Here is a 17,309-nt window from a genome sequence, read left to right as displayed (position 1 = left end):
ACTTAAAACGAGTTGTTCACAGTTAAGAGAATCATGATTTATCTTTTTTTTTCTCTCTCTTTTTTTTTTTTTTTTTGAGGAATTCGGCAGCCAAGAAAGAACTTTTTAGCAATTTTCTCTTAAGAAATCATGAGGAAAAGGAAAAATTGCATCAAGTAACAGAAAGACAAAATAACAGAAAGATGGAATGCTATTTAACATGGCTAAGGCAAGCCTGGGAGCAGCAGACAAGGTGAAGCACAGTAGATTTACTAGTCTCTTCAGGCAACAAAACAGAAAAAAAATTGTACGTATAAAAATATAAACACCCATGTGGGAATACACATGTATGAAGCATGCCTGAATACATATTTATATCTACACATACATACACACAAGTATGCAAACATATGCACACACAATGTGCACACATCAGACATGGTAGTAAAACTTGTTAGATCATCATTCACTTCAGGCAGCAAACAAGTGTACATGTGTGTGTTTGTTAAGGTGTATAAACACAAACACATAATACATACGCACACAGTCCTACATATTTAAGTTAATACAATGCATCACGAAAGCAAAGATCTATTTACGCACAAATGTAAAGTGGATATATGTAAATGTAATGCATTATGTAAGGGAAGATCTATATGTATACAAATGTGTACATGTATTTGCATGCACACCAAACCTATACACACGGACAGCCACTTTGAAAAAGATGGAATCATCATCAAAACCAAAATAAAGCATGATCCTGTCTAGCCATGGTGCCAAATATACACTTTACTTCAAACACAGTATAATACTGTCTAGAAATACATAGGTCATCTCCACACAAATAAAATGCTGTGATTGGCCCTACTGGCTTTTCTTTCTACACAGACTTCTACAATAAAGGATACTGACTTCAGTGGTGGTGAACTGGTCACGAAGAAAATCTAAATCTTCTTCAAGCGAATCTAAATTCCGTGTTGCTGTAGACAAATTCGTCTCTAGAAGTGCTTGGGCTTCATCAATATCATATTCTAGCATCACATTAGCCTAGTGAAAAAATAAAATGTTTAGGACAACGTTAAATTACGAAACAGCTAGTATTCTTAATCTTACCAGAAGCAAATCAGTACTGTGTGAAACAATTTTACGTCATGTTAATAAAATGTGGTCTCAGAGTTGGGTACTAAACTGTGCCATTTTTTTTTTAAGGGACTTAATTACCAAGGCTCAAATGAAGCATTGCTCTCCCCCGCTTGTATACCCTTTGCTCCCATGTTTGCTAACCATCACTGAATCTTCCTGTAAATGGCTTCTTGAGCACAGTGGCAACAGCTGTTCTGAAGTGCTTTTAACAAGACAGCCGGTGAAGATGCTCTGTGCCTTTGCTAGTATGTCATCTACATCTGTACCACAGGAGATGGGAATCCTCGCTCCGCAGACTGTGCAAAACTGTCCATTCCTATGGCTAAATGAGTACTATGTGGTATCTTTAACAGTCAGGCCCCAGGCTGTTAAAATACACCTCCCCAAAAGGACTGTCCATCATACAGGAGGCAAACCATGGGGCTGTTTTTACTAACCCCTAACTTCACCCCTGGGTAGCTGATGTGCACCACATGACTACAGGGTATTCTACGCCCTCTCCATGTTATGTACATGCACTCCCACTACCACCCTCCCCCAACAGTCATTATCTGACTGGAATGCCAAAGACTTGACCCCCAGTAAACAACCAACATGCAGACCTCTGTCAGTACAGGAGTAGTAGCCAAATAGGCCCACCAGACCCCTCACTCCACCCTCACCAACCATCCCATCCAGCACACAAGTCACTACTCAAACTCCAGACAGTTGGGTCAAAGTCAAGGCTTTATCCAGGTACAGCACAGAGCCAGACTTCTGACTACACAAATATAAAAGTAATGAAACAGCACAACAGATTTTCTTTTACTGAAAGCAATGCACTAGTCTAGATCTAGACCTAAAAAAAGGCAATATTTTAAGGTACTTGCCCCTAAAGAACAGTTGTTTGAACATTCAGATTACTGTTGCATTACTTTTGAATATGCCGAATGTGGATGTCTCTTCATTCAGCTTTACTTTCAGGGCTTTCGATGGCCTCAAAACTAACCTAACCACAGCCACCCCACCATGAACACCAGGGATACATTACTAAGATGCGATTAAAAAGGCAGCATGACATTTTCAGTTTTCTTCTGTGTGAAGTGTCTGCATAACTTTGCAATGTGGGTTAACTTGTAAAACCCCAGTATACAGAGAAGAGTAGTACCATTACAATATAAATTACAGGTACACAGGAGAGAACTACATAAACTTTTATCATGGACGGTCCACTCATATAGATGTACTATATTCATAATAATCTCTGCTGAAATATCAAATCATAACATATGGAAAGTGTACTAAATCAGTATGTAACCTGGCCATTCCCTAGGGCAGAGGAAATCACAAGCCTGTTGAACTCTTAATGACAGACCTTGCTCTGATCTCAGATTGTATGCTAAGCTTATAATACCACCAGCGTAGGAAAATGTGAGCCATGGGAAGAGTTGCTAGATTTAATAGAGATGGAAAACATTAGGATCAATGAAAGAAGCAGGTTACAGAATGTCACTAACGACCCAACATGATAGAAGTCTGATATAACAAACACAGTAAATCAAGGCTATTAAAAGAAATTCATAAGATATAACATAAGTAAATAAAAATTTATTATGATGCAGCTGAATTCATAACAGATGAGGTGTCACTACAAAAACGATGAAATATAAAAAGTTTTGACATATCTAGGAATAAGAAAATGCCATTACAAGTTTAAAAGTTTAACCCCATCCATATTTTGGAGCCATTAGTCTGTGGTAGGATAGACCAACAGCTTTAGAAAACCGAACACATTTTAACAGGTCACAGTGAATCTTTTCAAAAGATTTTTTGAGATGGTACTAAAAGAGTTTAAGATTTTTACTTTTCTGTGATCAAAAATCTCAATCACCATCCATCTGATCAAATCCTACTGCACTAAAACAATATTTGATTAAATATGGTTCAAAACTGGTAATTTTTATACTGTGACAGTCCAGTACATCAATGCAAGGATAATGAGAGTGAAAAGTAGGTTTTCTTGTATAATTTTTGAAATCTGATAAAATATGCAAGGGGCTGTGCTGTGGTGACCGTCAATATCATCTCTCAAGGCAGTATACAAAACTATAACAATGAAATTTTGGGAAAAAAGGACTAAGGTCATTTTAAAAAGGAGGAACTCTATATAACGGATAAACACTGGTATAGAGGGCAGTGTTACCTAGTCCCATTTTTTAGAAGCTATAGCTTTTTACCACTAAAATATTCTAGTAGATGTATTTGAACTGCATTTTGATAATTTATTGCCAGGAAATGTCTATCTTAGTAGATGGCCATTTCAAGGGAGAAAAAGTACAGTTTTGTACCTACCATAAATGTAGATGTCCGAGAGGCATGCATCTGCAGTCCTTACAAATGGGTTGTCCTGTCGTCAGGCAGCCCTTCGGTCGGCCGGATTCCAAAGTCTGGGTCTGGCCTCGGCTGATGTCGCACTTCACCCGATGTCATAGCTGCAGTTCTTCGGGTATAAAGGTATCAGCCGACGCCATTTTCCTCAGTGTTTCTTGCCCCAGATGCCAGGTGCCCTCTAGGAAGGCTAAATTTGGATAAATGCAAATGGTTCCAAATAGTAGAGAGCAAACAAAAAATAAGCATGTATGTACATATATACAAACAAATACACCATAATAGATTCCCCCAGCTAGCTACAAGATGGGCAAATACCCTAGGAGTACCACAGAGGGGAAGGAGGGTGGGTAATCCTGACTGCAGATGCATGCCTCTCGGACATCTACATTTATGGTAGGTACAAAACTGTACTATGTCCTTCAAGGATGCATCTGCAGTCCTTACAAATGGGTACAATACCACAGCCAAACTGGGGGAGGAGGAGTAATAAGATTATGGTGTAGTTAAGATCCCTTGCAAAACAGCAGTGGCAAAACCTGCTCGGGATCTGGAGTATAAGGGTAGATTATAATGCTTGGCAAATGTATGCACGGAGCTCCAAGTAGCAGCCTCTAAAATGTCTTTGGTAGCCACTCCTCGTAAAAAAGCTGTGGTAGTGGCTGTAGCTCTTGTAGAGTGAGGTCTGATGTTTTCTGGAGTTTTCTTCCCATGGTGAGAGTAACAAAATCTAATGCAATTTCCTATCCACTTAGAGATTGTCTGCTTTGAAATTGCTTTTCCTTCCATGCTACCAGTAACTGGTCAGTTTTTCTATTGCTCTTGGTCCTGTCCAGGTAGTAACGCAATTGTCTATGTACATCCAAGGTATGTAACAGTCTTTCTCCCTTGTTCTGTGGGTTGGGAAAGAATGTAGGCAGGTGGATAGCTTGGTTTAAAGATACCCTGGAGACCACCTTTGGCATAAAAGTAGGATTAGTTCTCATGGACACTCTATCTTGATGGAAGATAAGGAAGGGCTGTACTGCCATTAATGCCTGTAGTTCAGAAACCCTTCTTGCTGAAGTGACTGCAAGCAGGAAAGCAGTTTTCCATGATAAGTACTGTAATTCTGCTGTTGCTGCTGGCTCGAAAGGAGGGAGTGTCAACTTTTCTAACACAAAGTTCAAGTCCCATGCGGGCAATGGTGGCTTCCTAGGTGGCTTTATATTTTTAATTCCTCTCAGAAACTGCCTGAGCAGAGGATGTGAGAAGACTGGAGGGTCCATGTTGTATTCTGCTGAAATAGCTGATGCATGAATCTTAATGGAAGAATAGGACAGGCCATTGTGGAAGAGCTCTGCCAAGTATTCCAGGATGTTAGCTATGTTTACCAGTGACACATTTTCTCCTTTTGCTGCACTCCAAATGAGGTATCTTTTCCATTTTGCTGAATAATTTTTTCTTGTTGAGGGTCTGCGAGCCTCCAAGATAATGTCTTTAACCCTTTGAGATAAATCTGGGTTATTTTGTCTTATGCAATGTTCCAGGCAGCCAGCTGCAGTGTTTTTAGGTTTGGATGCAGGGTTTTGAAGTTGTTCTGTGTTAAAAGTAAGGGAACTAGGGGCAGAGGCCATATTTGTTCCAGAGACATATTCCTCAGTAATGGGTACCAATGCTGCCTCGGCCAGTCTGGAGCTATCAGGATGATCCTCGGACGGTCTTCTTTGATCTTCAATAGCACCTTGTGCATCAAAGGAAGAGGTGGGAATGCATATGCTGTCAGATTTTTCCAACTGAAAGATAGGGAGTCCACCTTCCAAGCAAGTGGGTGATATGCCCTTGTGCAGAATTTTTTCAATTGGTGGTTGTGTGGGGATGCAAATAAGTCTATTTCTGGTAGTCCCCATTTCCCTGTAATGGTTTTGAAGATGTCTGGATGCAGCATCCATTCGTGGGCATCCGTGGTAGTTCTGCTTAGGATGTCTGCCAGTATATTTTCTTTTCCTGGTACAAATATTGCTTGTAACTGAATGTTGAAGCTCAGGGCCACATTCCAGAGGTCCACTGCCATCCGGCATAGAGGGTATGAATGCGTGCCTCCCTGTTTGTTGATGTACCACATAACTGTGGTGTTGTCCGTCCTTATCAGCAATTGACCCTGTCGAAGAAATGGTCTGAATGTCTGAATTGCCAGTTTTACTGCCAGCATCTCCTTTTGATTTATGTGTAGGTGCAGCTGGTCTTGAGTCCATAAGCCTTGTATGCACTTGTCCAACATGTGTGCCCCCCAACCGAGGTCTGAGGCGTCTGTTGTGATGGTCTGGCTTGGTTGAGGTCTGTGGAAGGGCAGTCATTTGTTCGATTGACAGGCCTGAGCCCACCATTGGAATTCTTGCTTCAGGCATGGAATTATTGGAATTCGGGTTTCTAGGCTGTGCTTGTGCTGAGACCATAAATTCCTTAGGTACCACTGTAACTTTCTCATATGTAGTCTGGCATGTGGAATCAATATTATGCAGGATGCCATGTAACCCAGGGCTTGCAGGACTTTTCTTGCTGTTGGATGGTTCTGCTTTGTTAATGCCATGAAGTAGAGAGGGAGGTGCTTCTGTTTTTCTGCTGTTAGGAATGCCATTTGGTTTGATGTGTCCAGCTCTGCACCCAAGAAGGTTATCCTTTGGGATGGTATCAGCCTTGACTTTTTTATATTGACTGTGTATCCCAGGGCTTGCAGTAGATAAATGACCTTTTTCAAATCTTTTGTTAATTTGTTTTTGTTGTCCGCTTGTAACAGGCAGTCGTCCAGGTAAGGGTAAATTTGAATTCCCTGAAGCCTGCAATGAGCAATTACTGATGCCAGGCATTTCGTGAATACTCTGAACGCAGTAGATAAGCCAAAGGGCAATGCTGAGAATTGATAATGCTCTGATCCTGCAAGAAATCTGAGGTATCTTCTGCAATTTGGTTGTATGGGGACGTGCAGGTATGCCTCCTTGAGATCTAGAGTTACCAGCCAAGACTCCTTGCCCAGCATGGGAAGAAGCTGCTCTAGGGTCAGCATTTTGAATTTTGGAACAATGAGGTATGTGTTTAGAGCGGACAGGTCTAGAATAGGTCTCCATTGGTTTTCTTTTCTTGGTACCAGGAAGAGTCTGGAGTAAAATCCTTGCCCCTGTTCCATAGACGGTACCCTTTCTATAGCTCTCATCCTTAGTAAGTGATTTATTTGTTGTAGAGCTTCTGTTTTCTGATTTGGAGGTAGGTTTGGCATTCCTCTCTTCCTTGGTAGAGTATGGAAGTGAAACCTGTAACCTTGGTCTATTGTCTGTAAAATTCATTTGTCTCCTGTGATGTAGTGCCAGTTTACTGAAAATAAGGCTAGCTTTCCGCCTAAGGGTGCTTCTAGTTGTTCCCTGGTAGGCGGTGCCAGAGCCAAGTCACTGTGATTGTCCTGTGGAAGTGGTGGTGGCTGGATCTGTGGCAGTACCTCACTGGTTGTTAGCCTGCCATGGACGTCCCCTGTCGGCACCTCTGGATTGACCCCTGCCTCTTGAGCGCCTATTCCTGCCTCTCTGGGCTCTGGAGGTGTCTGGAAAGGACCAATTCTTGGAAGGCCAGTTCCTACTAAACCTTGGAGGCTGGACCTGCAAGAAATCCTTGACTGTCTGGACAGATTTTGCTTTCTCTTCCACCTTCTTCAGCACCTGCTGTGCCGGGGAGCCAAACAAATTGAGCTTATCCATAGGAGCATCTAGGAGCTTTGATTTAACATGGTCTGGTAAGGACTGCTCTTTTAACCATGCATGTCTTCTGATCACTGTACCAGTCATAGCTGATCTAAAAGAAGCCTCCAGTGCATCATAGCCGCATTTTAAGGAATGATTACTGACCTGCTGAATGTTATGTACCATTTCCTGAACAGATTTTTTTGTCTAATGGTTCATCCGAGGACAGTTTTTTAGTTAACTGATCTAACATAAATTCCTGATACTGAATCATGTGGAATTGACAGTTTAAGGCCCTAGCTGAAAGAGTAGCAGAAGTGTAAACTTTACCCCATCTCTCTAAGGCCCTAGATTCCCTTTCAGAGGGAGGGTTTTGGCAGAGGTAGCTGCTACAGCCTTGGGTCCCTGGGAGATAGTTTCAGGATCTGCAAAAGGAGCCTTATACAAATGATAATGTGTGTCCGGAACCCTGTAGTACCTATCGGGCTTAGCAGGGGCCGGAGGAAGAGAATCAGGAGCAGTACAAGCATCATTAAATGCATCATCCACAACAGTAAGTACTGGAGGAATGGCTAAAGGCCTATGCTGTGGCAAATGCAAAAAAGTTCTAAGCCTTTTCCTAGAGTCTGAAAAATCCTGGCCCTGCCATTGAAATTGTTCCCTCATAGCATGCAAGGTTTCCCCAAAAGAAAATTCCTCAGGCGGAGAGGCAGAAGGAAAGGACTCTTCTGCATCCGAGTCCTCATAAGGAGAGAAAGGGCCCTCTGGAGGATTTGTATTATCTGAATCATCAGAGGAGTCATCTGAAGAAACTGGCTCAGGGGGCTCTGCTCTAGGCCTCTTCTCTGGAGGTGGGTGAGAGGCCCTGTCTGGGTGGGGTTGGGATCCCCTGATCAAAGAAATGAGATCCTCTGCTAGACTAAGCATTTGAGAACTAGAGCTAGGCCTGTGAGAGGGGGTCTTAGCAGGCACAGTTTTGATAGATTTTGCTGCTTTAGCCCTGGCAAAAGCCTTAATCGACATGGATGCAGGGGGCCTAGCAGCTCCACGTGCAGGAGTAGAAATATCTAAAGGAATAGTATCAGAAAAATCCTGTGAACCTGCAAGAGCAGGTGGGATTTCAGTAGCAGATTCAGCCATGCTGGATGAGGCCTCGGTAGGAGGTAAGCTTTCGGCCGAAGAACCGTGGACTCTGTTTCAGCCGAAACAGAGACACTAGCGGTTGGCTTAACTGCGGTTTCAGCCGAAACCACGGACCGCGAGTGTCGGTCCTTTTCCTTGCGCTTTTTAGTTATTTGCGTAGTCGGAGTTTCCGACGGCATAATGTAAGCAAAAGCGGAGCCGAAAAACTCCTCAGCAAATTCCAACCGACGTCTAAGCGTCCGTCGGTTGAAAGAAGCACAGGCTAGACAAGCTGCTACGTCGTGGTCTGGGCCTAAACAAGGTAGGTAGTAAGAGTGGAAATCTTTATGAGGTATTTGTTTCCCACAAGTTAAACAGTTATTCACTTTTTCTGACATCGGCTGAGGCAAGAAAGAGTCCCCAACGGGGTACTTAGCTTTTTAGAAGTCTTCGGTAGTAGTAATCTCTGGTTCTGACCGACCGGCACTTGCGAACAGCTTCTGCTTGAGCCACGCGGCAAGAAAGACTGAGGAAAATGGCGTCGGCTGATACCTTTATACCCGAAGAACTGCAGCTATGACATCGGGTGAAGTGCGACATCAGCCGAGGCCAGACCCAGACTTTGGAATCCGGCCGACCGAAGGGCTGCCTGACGACAGGACAACCCATTTGTAAGGACTGCAGATGCATCCTTGAAGGACATGTTCCAAAGTATTACAAAAACATTTTAAGAATACTTGTACAATCTTCCAAAATACAAAAACATATACAGTTTAAATAATACCGAATTAGAAAATGTGACAACATTGGATAAAAATAGATACAATTGTATGACAGTTAATATTTAGCCATTTTTAGGAAAATTAAAGGTAAGTTAGTATACTACAAACAGGAACTGCAATACAATGCGACAAAAAAAAAACAGGGTCATGGGAGTGGGAGGAAGTGAGAGTAAGGTATGAATGAATAGGTACCAGTTTATATTTAGGGATATAGTTACTCCTAGGACAGAGCAAGAACAGAGACAGATTTCAGTTAAGAAGTCTTTCAGAATGATTTTAAAGGACTGGGAGGGAGACTACTAACCCGATGCATATAGATGTTCCACACCTTACCAAAGTGGCATGAGCACCAACCACAATAAATTAACCTGACAAATGTATCAAGAAATTCAGATTTCTTCAAAACAAAGAGAAACTCAAATTTCTCTGAGAAACGCTTAGGCAGCCTCAAAGGCCAAAAACAAATAGTGGTTTGGAAAGGAGTTACCAAAGTTTGGAAAAATGCACAAACTTGCTTTCAGATCAGTAGTCTTCCCTATATTAAAGGAAATCAGATTGGAAAGGCAAAAACAGAAAGGATAAAACTACCTTAATATTATCTTCTAATACCCAAGTAAAACTCTGCACATCAGCATTGATAAGTGAAACTAAAAGAAAAGTTAGCAATAACCCATGACTGAGTGTGGATAATGCTGGATATATCCACACAGCTGGCATGTTTCAGCTAAGACCCAGTGATCAAACAAAACCAGACAGATGCTTGTCCAAGAATACAAAAAGCATAACCATCTCAAAATATACAGTAAAAATGTATACCCGAAGGAAAGTTTGGTAACAAGAACTAGGCCTGAGATTAGAACAGAATACAATGGTTTCCTACTCTCTAGCTACCATCCTGGAAAACCCTGAAACTTTTCAACTGTTAAAAAGTGTTTCTAATGGAGGAAAGCCCTCCCTGGTCCCACCCCCTTTCCTTATAGACAAATCCAAGAAAGTAAAAATTATAGGGAATTGAAAATTAAAAAGTATCCTCCTCCAATTCCCTGCTGCAGAGAGAGTGCGTGTGTGTGTGTGTGTGTGTGTGAGAGACATTTTTGCCTCTGTGCCTGCCGACCACCAAGGATTCCTCCCAACTGGACACTACATTCACTTAGCAAGGAATTTCACCTGCATAAACAGTTCATTTACATTTCATGTTACACTGCCTTCAATGCTTTTTCATCATTCAATTATGAAAAAAAATTGAGTGCCTTAAAGAGAAAGTACAGTTTTGTACCTACCATAAATGTAGATATTAGAGTGTACACCCTGCTGCAGTCATCACACTTGGGTTTATCTTGTCGTCAGGCAGTCCCGCAGTCGGCCTGAATTCCAAAGTCTTGGTCCGGCGTCGGTTGCTGTCACTTTTTCCCTGACGTCAGTGCGCCAGGGGTATATATGATGCATCAGACGCCATTTTCTTCAGTTTTTCTTGCCCCAGATGTCAGGTGCCCCCAAAAAGGTGGTCAGTAATTAGTACCAATCTAAGAAATTTAGCACAAACATCCCTCCAGCTATAAGCAAATACATCAGAAAGGTATTGTAAATATTTAGTCAGTCAGAGGGGATGGAGGGAGGGTAACCTGGACTGCAGCAGGGTGTACCACTCTAACATCTACATTTATGGTAGGTACAAAACTGTTCTATGTTCATCGTGTTACCCTGCTGCAGTCATCAAACTTGGGTAGAATCCCAAAGCTAAGGATGGGAGGAGGAGTCAAAGAGGGTTAGAGGAGGCTAGAAGGCCCTGCAGAACTGCAGTGGCGAAGCCAGCTCTAGTCTTAGAGTAAAGTGGTAAGTGGTAGTGTTTGGTGAAGGTGTGTACTGAACTCCAAGTTGCAGCTTCCAAAATATCCTTGGTTGGCACCCCCCTGAGGAAGGCTGTAGATGTAGCTGCTGCCCTGGTAGAGTGGGGCCTTATGGTAGCAGGAACTGGTTTTCCATGATGGGTGTAGCAAAAACAAATGCAATGTCCTATCCATTTGGAACTGGTCTGTTTTGATATAGCCCTCCCTTGTGAAGCTGCAGCATAGGATACAAAGAGCTGGTCAGATTTTCTGAAAACCTTAGTTTTATCCAAGTAGTAACGCAGTTGCCTGTGAATGTCCAAGGAATGCAGGAGTCTTTCTCCTTTGTTCTGCGGATTTGGAAAGAAGGTGGGTAAGTGGATGGTTTGACTTAAAGCCACACTGGATACCACCTTAGGCATGAAGGAAGGATTAGTTCGCAGAGAAACTCTGTCTTGATGGAAAATAAGGAAAGGTTCCACTGCCATTAGTGCCTGAAGCTCTGAGACTCTTCTGGCTGAAGTTATTGCTAGCAGCAGGGCAGTCTTCCATGATATAAACATTAGTTCAGCAGAGAAATCTGGTTCAAAGGGAGGTAGCGTAAGTTTTTCCAGAACAAAGTTGAGGTCCCAGGTTGGTGTAGGTGCTCTCCTGGGGGGGCCTAATGCTTTTTGCCCCTCTGAGGAACTGCCTTAGAAGTGGATGTGGAAATAAGGGTGGATCCGTGTTGTAGTGGCTGAAATAGCTGAGGCGTGGATTTTAATAGATGAAAAAGAAAGCCCTTTGTGCAACATCTCAGTAGAATCTGAGGCACGTGAGGCTGAAGGGTATTTTGGCCTTTAGCTTGGTTCCAGGCGCAAAACCTTTTCCATTTGTTCGAGTAGGCCTTCCTGATGCTGGCCCTCCTAGCTTCCAGAATTAACATCCATAACTGCTTGAGGGAGAGGAGCTGGCTGGATGCTTAGGTGATCTGCCATGCAGCCAAATTTAAGGTTTTGAGCTGGCTGTGTAGAATCTGATTGTCTTGCTGTGTGAGCAAATGGGCAATTTGTGGTAAAATCCAAGGTGGGCCCTGGGCCATATTCCTTAATAGTGGGTACCAGTGCTGGCGTGGCCAGTCTGGGGCTATGAGTATCATTCGTGGTCTCTCCTTTCTGACTTTTAGAAGCACCTTTGAGAGAAGGGGCAATGGAGGGAAGGCATATACTGTCAGGTTTTTCCAACTGAATGAGAGTGCGTCCACTTTCCAAGCTTGATGGTGAAGTGTCCTTGTACAAAATTGTTAGCTGATAGTTTTGGGGGCTGGCAAACAGGTCTACGTCTGGGTGGGGGCTGGCAAATAGGTCTATGTCTGGGTGGCCCCATTTTTGAGTTATCATTGCAAATACTTGTGGATCCAGTTTCCACTCGTGGGGATCCATGATGTTTCTGCTGAGGTCGTCTGCCAATGTGTTCTTTTTTCCTGGCAGGAATTGAGCTTGTAGCTGAACTTGGTAAGCCAGTGCTGTGTTCCACAAGGTCATTGCTTGCCTGCATAGAGGGTAGGAGTGTGTACCCCCTTGTTTATGTACCACATTACTGTGGTGTTGTCCGTCCTTATTGTAATCTGTCCTGGATGTAAGAGGTTCTTGAAGGCTGTCAGAGCATTCTGTACAGCTAGCATCTCTTTTTGATTGATGTGCAGATTCCTTTGATCTGCAGTCCATATGCCTTGAACGCACTGTCCTGCCATGTGTGCCCCCCAGGCATAGTCCGATGCATCTGTTGTCATAGTTTGCCTGGCTGAGGGCAAGGTGAAAGGCTGACCCTTGTTGAGGTGACTTGCCTGTGACCACCATAGAAACTCTTGTTGAAGGCAGGGAATGAGAGATATTGTGTCCAAGCTGTGGCTGTCTTGAGACCATACGCTTTTTAGGTACCACTGTAATTTCCTCATATGCAGCTTTGCAAATGGTATTAGTAGAATGCAAGATGCCATGAAGCCCAAGGCCTGCAGAATTTTTCTTGCAGGGAGTTGGGTCTTTGTTGCCATTATTTTGAAATATTGAGTCAGTTGTAATTGTTTGTCTGGCATCAGATAAGCCTTCTGGGCCGTTGTATTCAAGCTGGCACCCAGGAATGTCATATTTTGTGAGGGTACTAGTTTTGATTTCTTTTCGTTTACTGTGTACCCTAGGCAACTTAGAAGATGTTTTACAAAAGCCAGATGTTGTAAGAGGATGTCCTTGCTTTCTGCTTGGATGAGGCAGTCGTCCAGGTATGGGTATATTTGAATTCCTCTTTGTCTGCAGTATGTAATTACTGGTGCCAGGCATTTTGTGAAAACCCTGGGCACAGTGGATAAGCCAAAGGGCAGTGCAGAGAATTGGTAATGGGTTGAACCTGCAATGAAACGGAGGTATCTTCTGCAATTTTGTCTGATAGGGACATGCAGGTATGCCTCCTTGAGGTCCAACGTTACTAGCCATGCTTTCTTGGCCCAAAATGGGAAGAAGCTGCTGTAGTGTTAGCATCTTGAATTTGGGTACTTCTAAGAAGGTGTTTAGAATTGAAAGGTCCAGAATTGGTCTCCAGGCATTGTCCTTTCTGGGGACTAGAAAGAGTCTCGAGTAAAATCCTTGGCCTTGCTCCCGTGTAGGTACCAATTGAATGGCTCATGTCCATGAGAGCTGTAATTTGTTTTTGTGCCTCTGCCCATTGATTTTGTGGCAGGTTTGGCATTCCTCTTTTAGTTGGCAAGGTGTGGAAATGGAATCTGTATCCTTGTGAAATTATGTCTAGGACCCATTTGTCCTTTGTGATGATGTGCCAGTTGTCTGAAAAAAAGTGCTAATTTTCCTCCCAAGGGAGCTGCCAAGAGAGTCTTGCTTGGCCATATGAGGTTTAAGTCATTGAATTTGCCTTCTAGTAGTTTGGGGCCTGTCTTCTCCTCCCTTCTGTGTTGCAGTGCCCCATTGTCGAGGTTTGTAATGGGTTTGTGGTTGTCCTCTGCCTCTTGGGCGTCTGTATTTACCCCTCTCAGGTCTGTCAGTAGCTGGAAAGGACCAATTTTTTGTTGGCCAATTTCTGCTGAAGCGAGGGGGCTGAACCTGTAGAAAATCTTTGACCGTCTGCATAGATTTTGCCTTATCCTCCATTTTCTTTAAGACTTCTTCTGCTTTAACTCCAAATAGGACATCCTGCTGTAAGGGAGCATCTAGAAGCTTTGCTTTAACATGATCAGGCAGAGTTTGTTCATTTAACCAAGCATGCCTACGTATAACAGACCCGGTAACAGCTGCTCTACAGGAAGCCTAAAAAGAATCAAATCCACATTGTAAAGTATGTTTGCCCACCTGTTCAGCTGCATGCAACAGATCCTGCATTTCTTTCAATTCAGACTGCTGAGGGAGTGCGCTCATTTTTTGTCTTATTTGAGACATTAGAAATTGCTGGTATTTTAGCATGTGAAATTGACAATTTAGTGCTCTCATAGCTAGAGTGGCTGAGGTGTAAACTTTTCTCCCCCACCTGTCTAGTGCTCCGAGTCCCTTTCAGAGGGTACAGGATTTTTCGCCATAGAAGCCTTAGCCCCTTTGGGACCCTGTTTCTTAGGCATGGGGCCTTGAACTGGAGACTGAAGTGCAGTCTTTTTTGGTTTAATAGGAGTCTTAAGCTTAAAAAACGCTTTTATAGTGAGCGCCGTTGGCATGAAGACACCTTCAGAAACCAAAGGTGTTTCTGCAGCACAGACATCTCTTTCCGCAATTTCATTGGTAGGGGCTAAAGAAAATGGCTGCATTGGCCTAGCACTCTCCCGTCAAAGGCTCCAAAGCAGTCTCTGGTTCCAATTCTGCGGTAGCCAGATGCTGCGTAGGAGCCTCACTGAAAACTGGTGAACCGGAAACCGGCCCAGCCGAGGCCTCGGAGTCTGGCTTGGGTCTAGGCTGCCTGTCCTTATCCTTGCATTTTTTGTGCACGCCGGTAGTCGGTTGCTCCGACGGCATTGTGTAGTTAAATTTTCTACTGAAGTAGTGTCGTGCGAAATTAAAGCGTCTTTTTATAGTACGCTTATTAAACCTAGCACAAAAGTGACAACCAGTGACGTCGTGGTCTGGGCCTAGGCAAGGTATACAATAAGAATGAAAATCCTTATGAGGTTATTTGCTTCCCACAAGAAATACAATTGTTAACTTTCTGACATCGGTCTGAGGTAAGAAAAGTTTCCCCAACGGGGTACTTACCTTTATTGAAGACTTCAGATCTGAAATTTGACTTCGAAAATCTCAGGAGTCGGCCGACCAGCACTTGCGAACTGCTTCTGCTTCCGGCACCGCGCGGCAAGAAAGACTGAAGAAAATGGCGTCGGATTCATAGGTTCATAGGTTCATACTAGGCTATCTGCCCAAGGGCATTTATAAGCCTAGCCCATAGTTATGTGGCTTTCGCCACCCCTTTAGTTTGAATAAAAACTATACCTATCATTTTTCTGTGCCTCTGTCAAGCAGTGACACTGAAATAATTCCTGGGGTATATCTGCGATCTCCCATCCATTGGTCAAGATTCCTCTTGAACAAGGCCAGCGAGGTGCTCTGCCTCGCATGTACCGGGATTTTGTTCCACAGCATAGGGAGTCTCTGGGTGATGAATCTGTCCCTCCAGCACGTTCTATTTATAACCGTGTCAAGGTTTAAGTCTCCCGCCCTTGTGGTTCTGAGGGATCTAGATTTTTTGAGGTGAAGCATATTCATCAAATCTGGGTTTGACATGGCCTTATATGTCAGGCACAGGTCACCTCTGAGCAAGCGGTATGAGACTGAATAGAGCTGGAGTTCTTTCAGTCGGGCAGCATAAGACATATTTTGAGACCCTTTATCCTTTTGGTGAGGAACTTTTGGGGCCTTTCAAGCTGCAGCAGGTGTCTGGTCAGATACATTCCAAGCGGGGCATTGTACTCAATCATAGGTCTAATGAGTGATGAGTACAGGGGACGATGACCTCCCTTGATCTAGATGTGAATCCCTTCATGATCAGGTGGGCGATATAGAAGGTTTTCCTAACTACTTTAGCAACAGGAGTGTCAAGCGAAGGCTACTGTCAACTTGGGTCCCCAGATCCCTGATGACTTTTCTGTGCTCAGTGGATTGCCACCAATATGGTAGCTAGGGGTAACCTTGTTTTTCCCGAAGGGTATGACTATGCATTTTTGGCGTTTAACTTCAGGCCATGGCTCTGGCACCAGTTATCCGTTTCTGTGAGGCCCTTCTGGAGGATATCTGTGTCAGATGTGTTTTCGACTATAGCGCCCAGTTTGCAGTCATCTGCAAACTTTGTCAGCCATAACCCTCCTGTGTTTGCTTGTACTTCAGAAAAGTAGATGCCGAACAAGAGTGGACCCAGGACTGAGCCCTGTGGGACACCACTTGTGACAGGCTTTGAGTCTGACATGGCTCCAGCAACTCTGACCCTGTGGGTTCTGTCACTTAGCCAGTTTGCAACCCATCTTGTGATGTATGGGTTTACATTCAAGCTGATGAGTTTTTCGATGATACCTGAGTGGGGTATTGTGTGAAGGCCTTTGCCAGGTCGAGGTAGGCTGTATGGACTGCCTTTCCCTCATCAATGGCCTTGGTGACTGTCTCGAAAAAGTCAACCAAGTTTAAGAGGCAGGATCTGCCTTTGACAAAGCCAAACTGGGTTGGATCCAAAGTCTGCAAGTTCCCTATGTCTTTATTTATGAGTTCCATTATGATCCTCTCCATGGCTTTGCAGATAAGGCTTGTCAAGCTAATGGGCGGTAATTTCCAGGGTCTGTGGAGGCACCGCCCTTATGAAGTGGGACCACAGTCGCCGTCGCCACTCCTTGGAGTGTATCCTGAGATGAGGCTAAGATTAAACAGCTGTCCTAACTGTGGGTTTAATTCCTCGTTGAGTTCATGAAGCACACAGCCGGGGACACCATCCGGTCCCATGGATGCTGTGTTTTTGCCTTAGTGAGGGCAGTTCTCACCTGGGCGTTGGAGATGTTTGGGGGCTACAATCCTCTGGAATAGATATCTCTCCTTTTGGGGAGTTTGCACTGAACCTGTCAGCCAGTATGTTAGCAATGTGTGTAGGTTCAGTAATTTTCACATCATTTTGAACTAATTCTGAGCATATCTGGGAGTTTCCTCCTAGGTTTCTAACATAGCTAAAGAAGGCCTTATGATTGTCTTTAGAGTCCTTGGCGATTTTTCTCTCAAAATTTGCCTTAGAGGATGCATCATATATACCCCTGGCGCACTGACGTCAGGGAAGAAGCGACAGCAACTGACGCCGAACCAAGACTTTGGAATTTAGGCCGACTGCGGGACCACCTGACGACAAGATAACCAAAGTGTGAGGACTGCAGCAGGGTAACA

At 43.7% G+C, this 17,309-nt stretch overlaps 1 protein-coding gene across 1 annotated transcript in view; it reads right to left on the bottom strand.

Annotated features, from left to right (window-relative positions):
* Positions 1–831: 831 nt before the first annotated feature.
* VBP1 (VHL binding protein 1) overlaps positions 832–17,309 on the bottom strand; it is a 511,617-nt gene continuing 495,139 nt past the window's right edge. The window contains exon 5 of the mRNA XM_044057219.1: positions 832–1,029. Coding sequence (XP_043913154.1) covers positions 847–1,029 — 183 coding nt within the window. The 3' untranslated portion in view covers positions 832–846. The remainder of the gene's footprint in view (positions 1,030–17,309) is intronic.

This window comes from Protopterus annectens, chromosome 15.part0 (assembly GCF_019279795.1).
Source record: "Protopterus annectens isolate FY-2018-M chromosome 15.part0, PAN1.0, whole genome shotgun sequence".
In the NCBI taxonomy this organism is placed as follows: Eukaryota; Metazoa; Chordata; order Ceratodontiformes; family Protopteridae; genus Protopterus; species Protopterus annectens.
Note: the sequence above shows the minus strand (reverse complement) of the source record. Positions and strands in the feature narration are given on the sequence as shown.